The following is a 17,388-nucleotide window of genomic DNA, read 5'->3' on the forward strand; positions in this document are numbered from 1 at the left end:
CAGGCAGAGGGTGCGCATTGCTCTGGAAGGAGACTCCGGCCTGGTGTTCGCAGACACTCTCTTGCTGACTGTCCCCTACCATCTCTGGCCTGAGGACAAAGGGCCCTGCTCAGATGGCCTCTCTAGGCAAACGAGAGACAGATGTCAGTAGAAAGGCAGGCATTCTGGAATGCTATGCAGCCAGTATCCTGGTGGGGAGACCTTAGCTGAGCATCTACTTCCCTGCCCACAGCCTCATCTTTAGAAACCACAGGCTCCTGATACACACCAAAGACACAAGTAGCTTTGGGAATTTCTTTTCCCTTTCTTAAGAGCATTATTTATTTTCCTTCATTTGCTTTTATAACGAAAATAGATTTTTAAATGCCTCCCATATATAAACAATCTGTGATAAGCACACATTCCAGAAATGCTGAGGTCACTTTGCTATGGGACGAGGAAAGGGATGTTGGCCTGGCCTCTTAGCCTCAGGCCAGAGTCTAGCAGGTAGCTTGGTTCTCTAGGGGATGCTAACAAAATCCAAAGAAACAGTGGGAAGGTCTGAGGCTGTTGGGTGCCTCAACTCTGTAGGCTCAGGGGTGAAACTTCTGTAACCACAGAAGATCTGGGCATGTGTCACCTGAGGCCTCCATGCCAAGACTATTATGAGTCCCCAAGTACTCCCCTGGCCCACAGGTTACCAGGAACAAAATCCCCTGCTAGGTTCTCCTTGACAATGCCTGCCTCAAAGTGGCTATTACAGGCAGTTAAGAGGAAACCTGCCGAGACCAGTCCGTTCGTGTCCTCCCTGCCTTCTGAGAAGAGTCCAAGCTCAGGTTAGCTCCCCAGTGTAAAGAGTCTGTCCCGTAAGATCCATACAATTAGCTGGAGGAGGACAAGGGATGATGAGGCACGTCTCAGAGGCTCCGACTTGAGGTGGGTAGCCATGATCACTACACCTCTTAGACAGAGCTGGTCCCTTGGATGCTCAACCAGACCAATGTCTCTCCATTTTAGACATGCCACATGGACCCAGCAGGCGGCACTCCTGGGGAGGGGGGATGGCATCTTCCAGCCATCAGTGGCTCCAGGAGACCGTTGCCTGGGGGCCAACAGTGGCTGCCTGCCTCCTCAATCTTGGAGTCTCCATCCAGGGAGTCAGAAGAGGCAGGAACCTCGCAGGCTCCGGGCTTGGCGCAGGTCGGCAGACAGGGAGCGGCTCAGCTGGCGGGTGGTGGAGCGCACGTTCTCAGCGGCCCGTGCAGCCTCGCTGAGTGCAGCCTGCAGCTCCTCCAGGTCACTCAGACCCAGATGGACAGAGTGCCGGCTTCCCCGAGATCTCCGGGCAGGCTGTGGGGAGGCTGTCCGGGCTGAGGTAGGTGCTGGGGTTGCGTAGTACCTTGGGAGAGAAGGAAGAGCAGGCATGTGAGTATGGCCAGAGCCAGGCAAAACCAATGGCTATGGGTTCGGAGCCCTGGCTGTATGTCTACTTTACACCACTGTCTGTTTCCTTCCCTGTACAAAGGCCCTGTGTAGAGAGACGAGCTCGGATGAATGAAGGAGACTGTATGTGTGAGTACCTGCCCAGGAGCAGGTGCTAGGCACAATTATTTCACACCATCCTCTCACTTAGCAATCACTTACAGACTACCCACTGTGTGCTGCCTGTCTTACACTGGGGCTGCAATGGAGTTCTACCAGATTCTGGAGCATTCTCTAATCAGCAAGTGGCAGGTATTGATGGAAGGTGCTAAACTGAATGACTTGGCTTCCTGGGGGTAGCAGAGCACCTGCAGGTCTCATACTTGCAGCTCATATGAGGACCAACTTGGCCTGTGAGTTCCAAGCTTCCCAGGGCAAAAGATGAAGACAGTGGACTACAGAGCCTCTGCTGTAGGGCTGCATCTGGCCAGTAGGTGGCAGCACAGCACCACTGCAATTCTTACTTCAATCAGGAAGCATGCTGGGTCCTGAAGCACTAAGGCTACAAGCAACCCTTGAGGAAGCTCTGGCATCAAGTATTCCTCAATGTAAACATCTTGACCACCCGTTTCACAGAAGAAACAGGTCAGGAAGCCAAAGCGATCTGCCCAAAGTCACTCTCCAACTGCTGGCCACATACTCCTCCCCTTCCTTGTGGCCACCACAACCTTGGGAGCTCTTCCTCAGGCCCAGACTTTATAAAGATTTGCTTTGAAAATGGTAGAGAAAAGCCGGGCGTGGTGGCGCACGCCTATAATCCCAGCACTCGGGAGGCAGAGGCAGGTGGATGGCTGTGAGTTCGAGGCCAGCCTGGTCTACAAAGCGGGTCCAGGACAGCTAAAGCTACACAGAGAGACCCTGTCTCGAAAAACCAAAAAGAAAAAAAGAAAACGGTAGAGAACCCTGAGTCTCCCATAGAGCTGCTAAATGGCACCAAGTCTTCTCTGTTCTAGGACAGGAAACATGGGGGAGGGCACATATCCGGTGAGTCAGGGTCTGGACATGAAGCAAAGCTACGCTGAAGGACCCGCCCACACTCAACCAAGAAGGAAGAAGAAACTGTACCCCAGGCCTGGTCCCTCTTGAAGACCTGGTACCTGCTGGTACCTTGGCCTTCTGTTTCTAATGGCTCAGTTGCCACAGAGGCAGCTAGCATCCCGTTATCCACAGGCAGACTGTCTACTGGTAACATTGCATCCCAACAAATTCACTTTACAGCTGGTGGTAGTTAAGACTAGAGGGCCTCGGCGGGGTGGGCGGGGGACACACAGGGCTGGAGAGATAGCTTAGGTGTTGTTTTTGTCAGGCATGACACTTGCCGTAATCACAGGACAGATGTCACAAACATCCAAATGGAGTCTTGATACGTGCCTCGCTTAACCCTCTCACATCAGTGCCTGGCAGAGCCACCTCTCCCATTGGACAGATAGAGAAACTGAGGCTTAAAGAAGCAGTCCCCTGCCTTGGCCACAGCAGTGATGAGAGGAGAGGAGGCCTCCTCCTGTACAGCCATGTCTCAAGTGCCACCGGGCTGCCATGCCTAGTCACCATTACTCGATAGGTGGCGTTCAACCCTGAACCCATCTAGCTGGTGGCCCCTGCATGCCGAAGTCATGGAGACAGAGCAATATGGAGCAGCAGGCACCACCAAGAGGGACCTGAGTTGCCAATGAAATGTAGGGGGTCCTGGAGGTACCCCAGAATAGAACGGTCTTCAGACATAACTCAAGGTTGCTAGAAGAAAACCACAACTTTGGTTAATTACTAAAGCATCTGAGTTGGTTCTCTGGCAGAGGCAAGTGTGAAAATGAACACAGACAACATCGCAACAGGCTGGCGGGGGGCGGAGGGGGGAGGGCCGGCGTAGCACACGGGAAAGCTGTGTAGTACCCACTCCATTCTCCTAAATCCAAAACCACCCCACTAATGGAGTCAATTGAAAAAATGAGTGAAAAATTAGAAAACACACACACACACACACACACACACACACACACACTCCTTGCTCACTAGGAGAGGATGATGGCTAGGGTTCTAGATCCCCAGGAAGATGTAGCTCTGGAGACAGGGCCTTCTTGTCAATCTAGTTTACAAGTGGGTCCCCAGCACCCAGCAGTCTGGTCCCCCACTCAAGGGTTTGTTGAACGACTACAAAAAAGTCAGGCTTGCACTTCATTTTCCATTCAAATAAATCGCAGGGAGGCACTACTCGTGACTCACAGCCCTCTGACATGATACAAGCATGCTAATTTTTTCAAGTACTCCTAGGCTGGTGCAGCTGGAAGGGAAGACTCACACAGTGGGTGGTGAGTAAGAAATGATGGGAGCCGAGGAGATGTAGGCCAAGGCTGGTGGGGCCGGGGCTGGGGATGCAGCAGCTAGGTACCAGAATCCAGGGGGCATTTGAACTGGTGAGCCCGTCGACCTGTTCTTCTGCTTGGGGCTGGGAGTGGAAGGTGCAGCTTTTCTTGGGGTGCTCTTCCCTGTAAAGGAAGAAAGGACACAGAGACATTTACCAGGACATGGGTGGATGCAGCCAAGCATGGTGGGCTAGCCAGCTGCCCCACCACTTTCCAGTGATGGGCAGTGGGGTGCGTCCCGGGCAGGACATCCCTCTGAGAAGTCACCTCTCTGCTCTGATTATTTTGCTCTAACTGAGCTTACAGCAGTCCCAAGGTCTGGCCAAGACCATGACTGGAGGAAGATGCTAAGTGCTCATTCCTACCCGAGGGGCCTGAGCTGGGGCCGTCTGTTTCTGCAGTGGACTTGACTTCACCACACAGGGGACAGCGGAGGGTGTCAGCAGCAGAGGGTCCGCGTGGCTCCCTGGAGATGGCGCTGCCTGGAAGGGAAGAAAGAGAGGGCTGCCTGGAAAGGATGGCTGACCTCTATGTTATCTGACCTGAGTCCCCTGAAGCAGCCACCCAGGCTGCCTGCTGGAGGACCATGTGGATAGCAACCATGATGGCATAGGCAGGCACGGAGCACATGCTAATGACTTTCATTTGTCAGTCCACAATGCCCAGCAGCCCCCCGGGCTAGCTGCTCTGCCCATCTCCCCTGTACAGTTGAGGAAACTGAGGCTTCTCAAGGCAGTACTCTGGCAAGAGAAGTGGCCACCTGGCGCAGGCCCTCCAGACGACAAGTCCATTTTGCCAGCTAGACAGCCCCAGTCCTCCCATGGGAGCCCAGAACAGTGGGAAGCCAGGGTCAGTGGCGGGTCCAGGGAACAGTCCCACAACAGGGATCCCGGTAGTCACTCACTGTAGATACCCAGTGTCGCCCCTGGCTGAGCATCAGACTTGTCCGCTTGCTCTCCAGGCCACACTTGGCCAGCACACCCCCTGGGAACCTCCCATGCCAAGTTTGGGCATGTGTCCCAGGTCTGTTTGCCCTGACCACTCTGCTTCCACGTTGGTTCCTTAGGCACAGTGTTGGGAGTTGCTGAGTGAGTGAGTGAGTGAGTGAGTGAGTGAGTGAATGGGAAAGTCTGTCAGGACAGTGATCCGTGGTGGGGAGGGGCCAGTGCTCTGGAGCATAAAGACCTGAGTTCAAATACTGGCTCCACCACTTGTAAGCTCTGTGCCCTTGAGCAGTTACTCGCCTCTTACAAAATAGTCCCTGTTCATCTCTGGCAAAATTTCCCAATGGAGAAAGGCTAAGCTCCAGCTGACCAAAGTGCTGTCTCTTACCTGCACCCTGGGTCCTAATAGGCTGGCAGTGGGGACAGGAGGCCGTGCCACTATCCTTCAGGACAGCCTTGGGTGACAGAATGTGGTACTCCTGGCCTAGAGAAGAATCCAGAAAGATCAGTGTCAACACCTATGTGGACTCAGGAATGGTTTGATTGTCTCTTTCCTCTTCCGGTGGTTTTGCTAATTGTCCTGTGCCTATCTCCTGTGCACATGTGAATGCACACACCATGGGTGGGCCTATTGTACAAGTGTGTATACATATGCACAGAACGCAGATGCCTGTTTACTACTGCCGGCTCCAGGCTCCTTGCTGCAGCTCTGCTTCTAGAAGTAGCTGCCAGTTCTTGCTGTGTGGAAGCGATTAGCCCTTAATTGTGGAAACTGGTGTGGCAGAAATGTCAAGGCTGGTGCCATGAGTTAGAAGTCAGTGTTGTCCCTTCCTTGCCTGGGCTCAGCAATGTCCCTCCTGGGGCTGTAAACAGCAGGAAAGAGGGACATGGTAGGGCCAATTTCTGGGACTGCAGCAAGGACAAAACAAGATAGTATTGGACAGCCAATGAAAAGACCTCAGTGCCACTAGAAAGCTGGCTAGTCCCAGTCTCAAGCTCCTGAAATCCCACTGGATGGAGGCGAATATGTTCTGAGTTCCCAGCAAGTTTGAGCACTTAATAATAAACGCAAGGGCTGAGGCTGAGGACATGACTCGGTGGCTAAAGTGCTCACAGCACAGATGGGAAGACCAGAGCTTGGAGCCTTAACACTCACGGAAGAGGTAGGTGGGTGGGCACTGTGACCACCTGTCACCCAAGCATTCAGGAGGTGGGGGAGAGATGAACTCCAAGCACAGATGGTCACCGGGACTACCTGAGTCAGCGAGATTCCAGGTCAGTCAGAGATCTTGCCTGTACCAGTTGGTTTTGTGTCAATTTGACACACGCTAAAGTCATCAGAGAGGAAGGAGACTCAGTGGGAAAAAATGTCTCCATAAGATGCAGCTGTAGGGCGTTTTCTTAATTGGTGATAGATAGAGAGGGCCCAGTCCATGGTGGTGCCATGCCTGGGTTCTATAAGAAAGCAGGCTGAGCAAGCCATGAGGAACAAGTCAGTGAGCAGCACCCCTCCAAGGCCTCTGCATCAGCTCCTGCCCCCAGGTCCCTGCCTGTTTGAGTTTCTGTCCTGACTTCCTTCGATGATGAACAGCGATGTGGAAGTGTTAAGCAGAATAAACCTTTTCCTCCCCAACTTGCTCTTTTGTCATGGTGTTTCGTCACACTAAATAAGACCCTGCCTCAGTAAACAAAGTGGAGAGTGATCCAGGAAGACACCAGGCAATAACTTCTGGCCTCCACACCTACGAGGACACACACGCATATGAAGTCACGCACACATGTGCCTATACACACAAACATGTTTACCCATGTGCCCACAAGCAAGGTAAAACTAAGCTGAGAGCTGAGCGTGGGGCTCCGTGGTCGAGCACTTGCCCAGTGTGCACAAGCTTACCCGTGTATTGACCCCGGAAGGAGATTCTTTCCGTCTGCTTTGGGCTGCCCTCTGGTCTTGTCTCTTCCTGTGCAGCCTGCAGAGGTTTTTTATAGGTCTTGCTCTTCTCAGATGACAGCCGAGGGGAAATGGATTCAGATTTTGAACCTGTGGTGGAAAGGGAGCCTCAGAGAGTCAGGTGAAAGGCTCAAACCGCTGAAGGAGTGAGCACAGTACAAAGGTGATGCCTGGGTTTTGGCCTTGGGTCTTCCCAGGAGACCAAGAATCCACACGTCCAGAATCTCAGCCTGGAGCCTTGTGGCTCTCACACATCTGTCCGGCAACCCCAGATGGCGGATGCTGTTATTTCTACGTGGTTTGCTGTCGCTTGATCTGCTCAGAGCACGTGACAACTTGGCCAGGGACAGGAACTGGGATTGAACCACACAGTTCAAACTCCACAGCTGTGCTGTGTCACTGAAGTCCCTGCACTTCAGTGTCCTCAGCAGAGCATACATCCCCCTTGCAATGGAGGCTGGTGATCATCTATCTCTTCAAGATCCCTCAACGCAGCTGTTGAGTCTAGAGATGTGCTTTGCCCCAGAGCGCACCACCACCTCCAAACACACATACAGATGACCCTCTTCAGGCTTTTTGTTTTCTTTCGGTTTCCTGACCACAGAGCCAACACAATGACTGGGGAACCCCAGAAGCTAGCCCTAGTCTCTGGTCACTTACTTAGGAACAGTCTGGGTACATCCCGAGGCACCGAGGAGGACCTGGCTCGCCGTCTTCCTCTTGGCCCAGCTGGCTCGATACCATGAGGCTCCGCACACAGCCTCTCAGAGGATTTACTAGCAAGGTGGAAGACAGAGATCACTGGATTAAGTTTTAGGGAAAGTCTTCGCAGATGACCATGGCATATGTGTACACTTGCCATAAACTAAATAAATGTAAAAAATAAAAATAAAAAGGCATAAGAATGGGCCAATGGAGTGTAGTATCTGAGTCCATTGGCCCAGAGAGACTGGCCGAATCTATAGGGAACAGAGGTAGGTTTTGGGGTTGGAATCTTTTACCTGCCGTAGTGAGAGCTCCAAGAGGGTGAGGAATCCTCCAGCTTTTCCTCGGTCTGAGTAGACTGGTTGAAATCAGAAGCTCCATGAGATGCGCTGCCTGGGTGTGGCCGGTGCAGGCTGTCCTCAAGTTTTAGGCGGAGCCGTGACACCTCCGCCTGTAGATCCCTGATGGCCTGGCTGGAGTGGTGGGGAGACAGAAACTAAAACATCTGAGCAGATAACGGAGCTATTAGGATTCCAGTGTTAAGTGGGCAAGATCAGACTGTATAACCCAGGGATCCTGGAATGTCCCTTGTCACACAGCTTGACACCTTTCTGGGTTTCTGTTCCACAAGCAAATCTGGGTGACGTACCAGTAAAGGTGAACCCCCAAACATGCAGGGTCAGTTTCTCAAGACAGAGACTAGGTACAATATAGAAAACCCTGAAGCTGGCTTGGTGACACACCCCTATAATCCCAGCACTCGGGAAGCTGAGGCAGGAGGACCACTGTTAGTGCAAGGTCAGTCTGGGTGACATAGAAAGCACATATAAAAACACCTGTAGACTTTCCATCCTATCCTGCCTGGGTCAGGGCTGTGCTGCCTTCCCTGCTTCCTTCAGGAGCTGTACCCCCTGTCTGAGCAGGGCTCCCCACTCCTTTTCCTGCAGATCTTCCTACTGTCCATGCTGCTCCCAGTGGAAGATACTCATGCAGTGCATTTGTCTCCACAGTCCTGACCCACAGGCAGGTGGGATACGCACCCCATCTCAGAACCCCAGACCCAACAGATCCTGGGGAACATTCCTGGATTCAGGCATCAGGAGCGAGAGAGCAAAGGGTCCCAGAGTAGAGACAAGGGGGCAGTGAGCAGGCTGAAAGACGAAGGTGTTGTCTGTAAGGCTGCCTGCTGCCCCACCCCCACCCCGTGAGACCTCTAGACACAAGCCCACCTCCTGTCCAAGGGAATAAAATCACATGCTCTGATCCGCTAGGTCCCCGCCTCACTGAGCTCTCAGGGTCTCATGGCCTTGCCAGCACTGTTGAGGACAAACCAACCAACACCCTGACACGGACCCTATGCACTGAGCACCGCCAGAGGCTGGGTTTGGCACGGACATCTTCTGGGCTGAGGTGGGTTCTAGAGCCACTGTGTGTGGTATCCAGGCTGGGGACTCCCCTCAGGATCCCTGAACGCTCGGGTGAGTGTCTCTTGGTGTCCTTTGTGAACATGATCTCTGTGGTGACTGCCCACGAAGGCTTTGGGACCTCCCTCTGGCCATGTTCAAGCAAGCTGTGTATGTACCAAGCATGGGTCTCCTTAGTGATCCCCAGGGAGACGCTTGCTGGGGTTTCCAAGGCAAAGCCCAGGGGCCATGGTGGCTGCAGGAGTGAGAGCTCCCAGCAACCTGGTTAAACTTGGGGCACAAAGCTTGGCTTCCTGGCCTGGAACCTGGAACACAGCATTGGGTGTTACCTGTCCTCTGGCTGGATCTGCCAGGCTCTTGGGCTTCCTGACTTAACACTTTAGTTGCCCGAGGTTCAGCAGGGACTGTAGCTCATCTTTCTCTGCAGACTGTCTCCTGACTCTGCCCAAGAACCAGCAACCAACCAAGCAGCCATTAAAGTCCTTCAAGTTCTCCTCCTCCCCCCACCCCATCCCCTGCAACCCTCTACCGAGCCTTAATGACCACCAATCTCAGATCCACAACAGCACAGCAGCTCTTCTTAAAAGTGTCCCTCCTTTCCTGAGTGCAGAGTCACCTTTCCCCCACTGCGGCATCCTCTTGGCCTCTACCCCACGGTCTCTGTGCTGAACTCAGTGGCAGCTAAGGAACTTCTAAAGGCATTTCTGTAGCTGTTGCTCTCAACACACACCACCTCCTCTCTAGTCCGGTGTCATGCCATCCGGTTCTTCAGAGGAGATGTGTACCCTCACCTACTGGCCTTCATATATGCTGTTTCCTCTGCCAGAGATGCTCTTCTTTTGAGCTTCCTGTAGCTCTCAGCTTCCTCCATGAATAAGGCTCAAACTCTGCATTCCCACCATCCTTCAGACTCTACTACCGAAGGACTGATCACACTTGGGGAGCATCTGCATGCTTCTTTGACTATGAGATGGCGAGCATTCCAGAGTCAAGAAGAGTCTAGTCTCTTACTATCTCTCCAAGTCCTAGAATACCATGAGCCAATGTGTGTTTCTCTTCTCTCTCTCTCCACTCCCTCTCCCCCCCATCTCTCTCTCTTTCCCTGCTACACACATACACACACACACACACACACACACACACACACACACTACGCTGAGGTCCACTGACCATAACTCAGAGCAGCAGCTGCTGGGTAGGACTGTGCGCAGGGCAACAGACATGCATGCACTAGCCAGGATAGCCTCGCAAAGGTCCCAGTGTGTTCCAAGAAAGTAACAGGTGGCCTTCTAGTCAACCAAGGAAGGGTCTCAGCAGAAAACTGCTGAGAGATGTGGTGGGTTTTCACCATCTAGCCCAGGCCTGCATAGAACCCATGATCCTCCAGACTGCCTCTCAGGTGTTGGAATTACATGAGTGTGGTGGCCCCCATGCCTAGCTTGATATTAATCTGGAAGACAGATGTTACACAGCAGGGCTAGTGTTGGAGGGGTAGGTCTCAGAGTCAGAAAGATGCATCTGTTGCTCATTTCCCATTGGCTACAGAAGAGTTCTTGAAGTCAATACCAGCCCTGAGCTAGGAGGCGAGACTCAGGCACATGTGGCCCCGGCATGGGCACCTCGAATGTGTAAGCCAGGTAGGGGCACTGTCATAGCAGCCTTCAGTCTCTTCCACTCTCCACTGAGTGAGGTGGGATTGCCTGGATTGTGCCCACTTACTCGCGCTTTGTCCTGGTGAGGAGGAGGTTGGCAGTGCTCTCTGCTGGTCCATGGGGCATGGCTGCAGCTGTGGAGGGGCTTGGGGCAGGGTCTGGGCTGGTTGTTCCACTAGGAAGGAGATGTCTGGAAATCTGCTTCTGTCTTTTGAACTCGGACCTGGGACGCGCTGACGAGGCAGAAAGAGGCAACACAGGCAGCAGGAATGAGCCTGGGAGCTTCAACTGAGGGTGGGGTGATGGGCAAAGAAGAAGTGGGAAGGTGTGTGTCCATGTGTGTGTCCATGTGTGCGTGTGCGTGTGTGTGTGTGTGTGTGTGTGTGTGTGTGTGTGTATATGTGTGTGTGTGTGTGTATATGTGTGTGTGTGCGTGCGCGCGCATGTGTGTGCTGGTGTCCTTGTAGGCCAGAGGTGTCAGATTGCCCTGGGGTTGGAGGCAGAGGCAATTGTGAGGGCATGATGGAGATGCTGGAACTAGATCCCAAATCTTCTGCAAGAGCAGAAAGTTCTCCTAACGCCTGAGCCATCTTCCCAGTACCTCTGTGTGATTTGGTTTTTGAGGCAGGATCTCTCATTGGCCTGGGGCTGCCAATTTGGCTAGACTAGCTGGCTGGTCAGAGAGCCCTGCAACCCACCTATCTTGGCCTCCCCAGCACTGGGATCTCAAACGGTACTCACCTGCCTTTTCACTTGGGCTCTTGGGGCTTAAGGGCAAGATAAACATTTTCCCAACTGAGCCTTCCCTCCTGCTCCCCTATCTGCAACCTTTAATTTCCCTGTGCTGACCCTCCGTAGTATTTCCCACCCTGAAGTACAACACAAGGCTGGCTGTTTGATGCTGCAATTGGTACACTCTCCGGCTACAGCCTACCCAGGCTCCCCACTCACCCATGGTAGCCTCTGGTGCCTGCTCCAGAGGAGAGCTCTGTGCCCCTTGCCAGAGAGAGCTGTTTGGGCCGGAGGGATGCCGCTGGGTTAGGCTTCTGGGTGTGCCAGCCTCAGTGACTCTTCTGAGAACCACAGAACCCCTGGCCTTGGGATGGGAGGCTCCATCAGCAGGCACAGAGGCAGGGACGTGCTGAGCAGATGTCGCTACAGTGCTGGAGGCCAGGAGAGGAGGGACACACTGAGGTTAGACAAAAAGGCCTCAGGCCATGGTGCCCAGGCCCCTCTGTGTGCTAAAGCTTAGGGCTGCACATGTCCAGAATCTCAGTACATCTGGGGACTGAGGACAGCCTCGTCAGCGGCATTCTTGTTCTGACATTTGCATCACAGCACACCTATTAGAGGTGTGAAGCTTTGTTCATCCTGGAAAGTTCTAGCTCTTTCTTCATGTGCACACCTGAATCACCAGCTGGGCCTCTAAGTGGCCAGTGACCCACCCTGGGGACCAACAGTCTCCATGGCAACTACATCACTCCCCCTTTCCTGCATATCTCCTCCACCCTCAGCTTTCCCTTGAGTTTCTTCCGGTCTCTCTCTACCTGCCATGTTGATACTCTTTTGCCCATAGCATCTGTAATCTCACACTGTCCTCCCTGCAGTCTTGACCTACTCACTTCATTTACTCCTGCATTTGTTTAGTAAACAAACAAACAAACAAAAATCTCCCAGCAATTGCTAATGGGCTGGGTGATATTCAGGACATCACTTTCACTCTTCGAGCTTCTCTTCCCTTCTGTCAGTAGGAACAGGAATCATCACTGGGGTTGAGGTGAGGGTTTGCAGATGCTGAGACTATGGACCCCTGATTTGCGCCATCACAGACACTTGGATTTTTCAAGATACCCTTAGGCATGTAACAATGGTGGGCTAGAATACCTGACATGGGAAAGCCGGTGCTCTGGGGTCTGGGTGAAGGGTGACACTATGCTGGTCTCTGAGCCCACGAAGCCACTGTCTGTCTCTGGTGATACCATCCAGGGCTCCTAGAATAGACAACAGTCTTTAAGTCTAAGGAAGGTACTCTTGTGCATTAGGAAGCCCCTCCCAGATCCTGGCCTCACTTTCCCAGGGCTCTAAAACCTTAGGCTGTCTGATCCTGTGGCCAGGCTAGTATAAGACTCCCTGTCCCAAGAGGACACTGAGCAGGCCTTGCTGCCCTGAGAACGGGGCTCCATCTGGGCTCTTGGGAGAGATGCTAGGGCTTACAAGGTGCAGAAGGAGGAGGGAGGAGGAGGAAGAGGAGGAAGAAGAGGAGGAGAAAGCCTCAAACCATTGTGTTTTGGTACAGGCAGTTCCATAGGCTGCAGAGATGCCCAGGACAACATATGTTATACACACGCCAGCACATGACTTTAAAGCAGGACACAGGGAACACAAGAGTGATGAGGGCGCCCAGCCACCTCAGTGTTGTCAGGGTCTAGTGCAGAGACTGCCAAGCATAGATTCATCAGGACTACAGAAATGTGATATGTGCATGCACATGTATGCCCATGTAAAACTGTAAATGTGTTTGCCTCTATGTAAGTGCGTATGTGTGTGTGCACATATGCCTGTGTGTGTGCATGTGTGCACGTGCGTGCGTGCGTGTGTGTGTGTGTGTGTGTGTGTGTGTGTGTGTGTGTGTGTATGTGTGATATACACATCCTCAGTGCATTTCATCTGTGGCCTTTCCACCCTGGAACAGTTTGAGAACTACCACTTGCTGGTGTAAATGGCACAGTTAAAAACCAGGCCCCAACTCTGACACATGGTGAGACATATGGGCACAAGCCACAGCTCTGGAAGGAGGCTACTAGCAGAGGAACAGGGCTGGTGGTGGCATCAGGCCCAAATGCTTACTGGTGGCCAGGCTTATGGCCGCAGGAACAAGAGTAGTGTCATGCAAAAAGGGTAAAACAATAAAAGGGCCAGTGAGAGCAAAGGGCAGAGACAGCTCAGACACCAGGGGACCTTCAGGCCATTGCACAAGCACACTCACCTCAATGTGGGGCCCACCAGCCCGAAGTAGAGCTTTGCGGGGAAGGAGCCCTGAGGGCCCACTCTCTTCCAGGCTGGTCAGGCTGCTCTGATGTGACACCACGGCTTTGGTGCCTCGCTGAGCCACTTCAGCTGGATCCAGGCCTGGTGTGTACCTATCTCTGGCCATGGATGTCCGGAAGTTTGGTGGCTTCATGGATATCACCTGCTCCTCATCTTCCCTAGTAGGAAACGAGATAAACAGCATTCCTCAGCCCCCATGTGAGCCATGTGTCCCAAACCTGGGGGCTCAGCACATCCTAGGAGCACCAGCCCAGGGGCAAGCTCTGGCATCAGATACACATTCCCTGGGGATGCATCGTAGCTCTGTCACCTAGCTGTGTGACTTTGGGCAACACTTTCCACCTCTGAACCTCAGATTCCTTTTAACTGTAATGTGAGAAGCTAAAATAACCCACCCAGCACACCATAGCATAAAAACCATGAAGACATGGCTGAAGCAGAGTTTCTCAAAGCCCAGGGGCTCACATGGCCCCATTCCAATGTTAGCTATTTCCACAGACTTCCATGGACTCAAAAGACAATGTTACTACAAATGCAAGACCAAAATTTTGTATTACAAATAGAAACTAACTATGAAAATAATATAAAGGTTGGAGAGATGGCTCAGTGGTTAACCGATCCATCTGTTCTTCCAGAGGTCCTGGGTTCAATTCCCAGCAACCACATGGTGGCTCACAACCATCTATAATGAGATCTGGTGCCTTCTCCTGACATGCAGGTGTACATGCAGCTAAAGTACTCATATACATTAAATAAATAAATACATAAATAAATCTCTTTTAAAAGAAAAAAATAATATAAGAAACATGGCAACAATATCACAGGTGGAATATTTTTCCCCTTGAAATGGGTCTTGAACTTGGGTCATGCTAGGCAGGGACTCTTAAACTGAGCTATACACCTAACTCTTGATTGTGGTGCCAATGGCCACCCCTGTGTGGGACACTGGAGCTTGTGACGGAGGTCAGGGACTTACTGGATAGCAGCCCGATGGCTTTCCTCAGCCTGTGCTGGGAGCTGTCCTGGTGGTATCCTCATGGCTTCTGCTTTCCCTAGAGCTGTGGCTGGACCATCAACTTCCAAGGTGCCATGATGATCCTGCTCCTCTTCCTCCTCCTCTTCCTCCTCTCCCAGGTCCTCTTCATCTTCCACCCTCAAGACTTCAGGGAGGGACTTCACACTGAGGTATCTGCAGGAGGATACCCAGGGGTGTCATCTCTGCCCATGGGTGCAAGCAAGACCCAATGTAGCTGGCCCAGCAGTGGCCAGTGCCTCCATCCTACAGATACTCACTGCTCCAGAAGGCCATGGAAGTCCTGCTCCGCCTGAAGCTCCCTGTCCCTGAGTGGGTCTGGGAGGTCTCTAGGGCTTTCCTCTGTCTTCATGCTGCCCGGGCTCACCTCTTTGTTCATGGGGAGCATGTGTGAGCTTCCAGGGGAAATGGTAGCGGCAGCAGGCTGGGCCAAGGAAGTGAGGGACAGAGGTTAAGCATCACACTGAGCACCTGCCTCTGCCATCTCATGCCACATGCTGAAGAGCAGGACACAGTGGACGTGTTAGCCTTCTGTCTCCTGCCATTCATTCATGTGTGTGATACCCTGTGAAGGCTGCAGGATCCTCAGGGCTGGCTGCTGTGAGCTGAACTTCTGGTGCCTGCCAGGCATACGTCAGACTTCTCAGTGCCCCAGCACACACCTCACATGGAAATTGAGGCTGGCGTGATATGTTAAAGCCATACCACAGCCAGGGAAGACAGCCTGCCAGAGGCTTCTGTCCCCACTTCCCCCCTGTAGCCTGGCCACCTGGGCTTCCTGTCAGCACAGGAAAGGCCACCTGCCAGGGTTGTTCTGTCTGCTGGGCAAGGCTCGGGGTGAGTGCCCAAGCCCCAGGGCCAGTCTTCTCAGCTCACTTACCTAATGCACTAACCCTATCCTGCTCATCAGCAGGATAGTCCACACAGGCCAGGAGTAGGAGCTTAGGGACACAGAACTGTCACCACTGCCATCTGTGTGGTCAAAGCTCACCCACCCAAAGGAGAGAGTAGTTGTCCCTTAACAGACTATGGTGTGGAAAGAGGGCTCTGTTGAAAGCATGTTCCACACAGAGCTGTGTCTGGTATCTTAGCTTTGTAAGAATCCATAAACCTTGTCCCTTGCTCCAGGCTGGGGGCCTGGAAGCGGACCTGGCTGCCTTTTCTCTCACTGCCATCTAAATCTGATCAAATGAACCCTCTGAATCTTGTCTAAACTCTTGTACTCCCCGCCCCTGCCCTCTCTCTTCTTTTCTCCTGCCCGCCTCTCTCTCTCCTGTCACTCTCCAGCCTCAGTGCTTTCTGCCACCCTCTACTGAAAACCCAAGGACAGTCTAATTCCAGTTTAAGACACGTCACAAGCTCCAGCATCACAAAGTCCATGCTGGTATCTCCAGGATCATGGCAGACTGCAGCCCACTCACTTTTCATTGAATGACTTGTCTACTGGTCTCCTACACAGAATGAGTCCCATTAAAAAATTTTTTTTTCACTTTTGATTTTTGATTTTCCAAGACATGTTTTCTCTGTGTAGCCTTGGCAGTCCTGGACTCATAGACCAGGCTGGACTCAAACTCTCAGCCATCCACCTGCCTCTGCCTCCCAAGTACTGGGATTAAAGGCATGTGCCACCACAGCCGGCAAGTCCTACTTACTTTATTATCTCATTTAAACATTACTTCTTCAGAGACAATATCTGTCTCCTCCTCCTAGTCAGTTACAGTGCCCTCCCATCACTTCCACAGAACCTGTACTTCCCTTGCGGAGTGCTATCAAAACGGTAAGTCCCTCTACAACTGGTTCTCACCTTCAGATAGCTACGTAAGGACAGAGGTCACCTTCTCCACCTTCTGTGCTCACTGAATCCCCACAGTGTGTCATGGGGCCTAGAATGTGGCACACACTTCCTAAATATATATATGAAGAAATTAACATGGAATGAATAAAGGAAAGAAATAGGACTGGCCCAATGTGACAGAGCAAGGTAGTACCTCAGGGTGGGTGTGGACAGCTGGTGAGGGGACTGGTCCTGAAGGCAGATGGGCTGGCCGGGTCAGGAAGGGCATGGCTGGGGTGCTGTCCCGCAGGTCTGGCCTGCATGGCTCTGGCTCTCCTTGGTCCCGGCCCATATGGTCCTGCAGCTCTTCCAGGCGCTGCCCCAGGTGGTATATCTCGGCCTCCAGCTCCCTGGAAGGAGGAAATAGCTGGATGGTGATAGGTGTCAAATCAGAGACCCTACAAGTACCCTCTTGGGGACCATGTTAGCCATTAATAGATAGCACCAAAAACTTCAATAGTGAGATGATAAGACTCCACTAGGAGCCAAGAGGCCTCTGCTCTGTCCCCTACGCCATCCCCATGCTGTGTGACTCTACGAAAACCCTAGTTTCCTCTGGCCTCAGTTTCCCCATTGTCTAGTGAGGGGCTTTGCAGTCCTGATCTCCAAAACTTATTTAAAGGGACTGGGTTCTCAGCTTTAGATATGTTGCTCACTAGGACAGGTGAAGTGTCTTCTTCTTAGAGACAGAGGGAACCCTGTCCCACCTGTCTCCCCCCACCCCCACACACACACACCCTGATCCTGTCTCTCCAGCACCTACCTGCAGAGATGGAGCGTCCTGGGACTCCCCTGGGAGGCACCAAGCTGTGGGTTCTGGTGCCGCTCTCTGCAGGCCTGCAGGTACTCTGCCTCTAGGGCCACGTGGGCTGCCCTCAGTTGCTCCAAGCTCTGAAACAAGGGCCGAGAGCTCTGAGTGCCTGCCCTTGGGGGTTCCATGCTCACACAATGGACAGGTGGCTCTTGGGGGGGGTGC

General features: G+C 52.7%; 1 protein-coding gene across 1 annotated transcript in view; it reads right to left on the minus strand.

Annotated features, from left to right (window-relative positions):
- Nucleotides 1-1,065: 1,065 nt before the first annotated feature.
- Nucleotides 1,066-17,388, minus strand: part of Akna (AT-hook transcription factor) — a 38,962-nt gene continuing 22,639 nt past the window's right edge. Inside the window, exons 8-22 of the mRNA XM_051163072.1 lie at nucleotides 17,176-17,303; nucleotides 16,567-16,762; nucleotides 14,839-15,002; nucleotides 14,522-14,734; nucleotides 13,484-13,703; nucleotides 12,382-12,488; nucleotides 11,449-11,660; nucleotides 10,565-10,730; nucleotides 7,718-7,894; nucleotides 7,377-7,492; nucleotides 6,660-6,806; nucleotides 5,154-5,249; nucleotides 4,187-4,303; nucleotides 3,758-3,944; nucleotides 1,066-1,378 (exon numbers count right to left, since the gene is read on the minus strand). Of these exons, the coding sequence (XP_051019029.1) occupies nucleotides 1,138-1,378; nucleotides 3,758-3,944; nucleotides 4,187-4,303; nucleotides 5,154-5,249; nucleotides 6,660-6,806; nucleotides 7,377-7,492; nucleotides 7,718-7,894; nucleotides 10,565-10,730; nucleotides 11,449-11,660; nucleotides 12,382-12,488; nucleotides 13,484-13,703; nucleotides 14,522-14,734; nucleotides 14,839-15,002; nucleotides 16,567-16,762; nucleotides 17,176-17,303 (2,487 nt within the window). The 3' untranslated portion in view covers nucleotides 1,066-1,137. The remainder of the gene's footprint in view (nucleotides 1,379-3,757; nucleotides 3,945-4,186; nucleotides 4,304-5,153; nucleotides 5,250-6,659; nucleotides 6,807-7,376; nucleotides 7,493-7,717; nucleotides 7,895-10,564; nucleotides 10,731-11,448; nucleotides 11,661-12,381; nucleotides 12,489-13,483; nucleotides 13,704-14,521; nucleotides 14,735-14,838; nucleotides 15,003-16,566; nucleotides 16,763-17,175; nucleotides 17,304-17,388) is intronic.

This window comes from Acomys russatus, chromosome 2, assembly GCF_903995435.1.
Source record: "Acomys russatus chromosome 2, mAcoRus1.1, whole genome shotgun sequence".
NCBI lineage: Eukaryota > Metazoa > Chordata > Mammalia > Rodentia > Muridae > Acomys > Acomys russatus.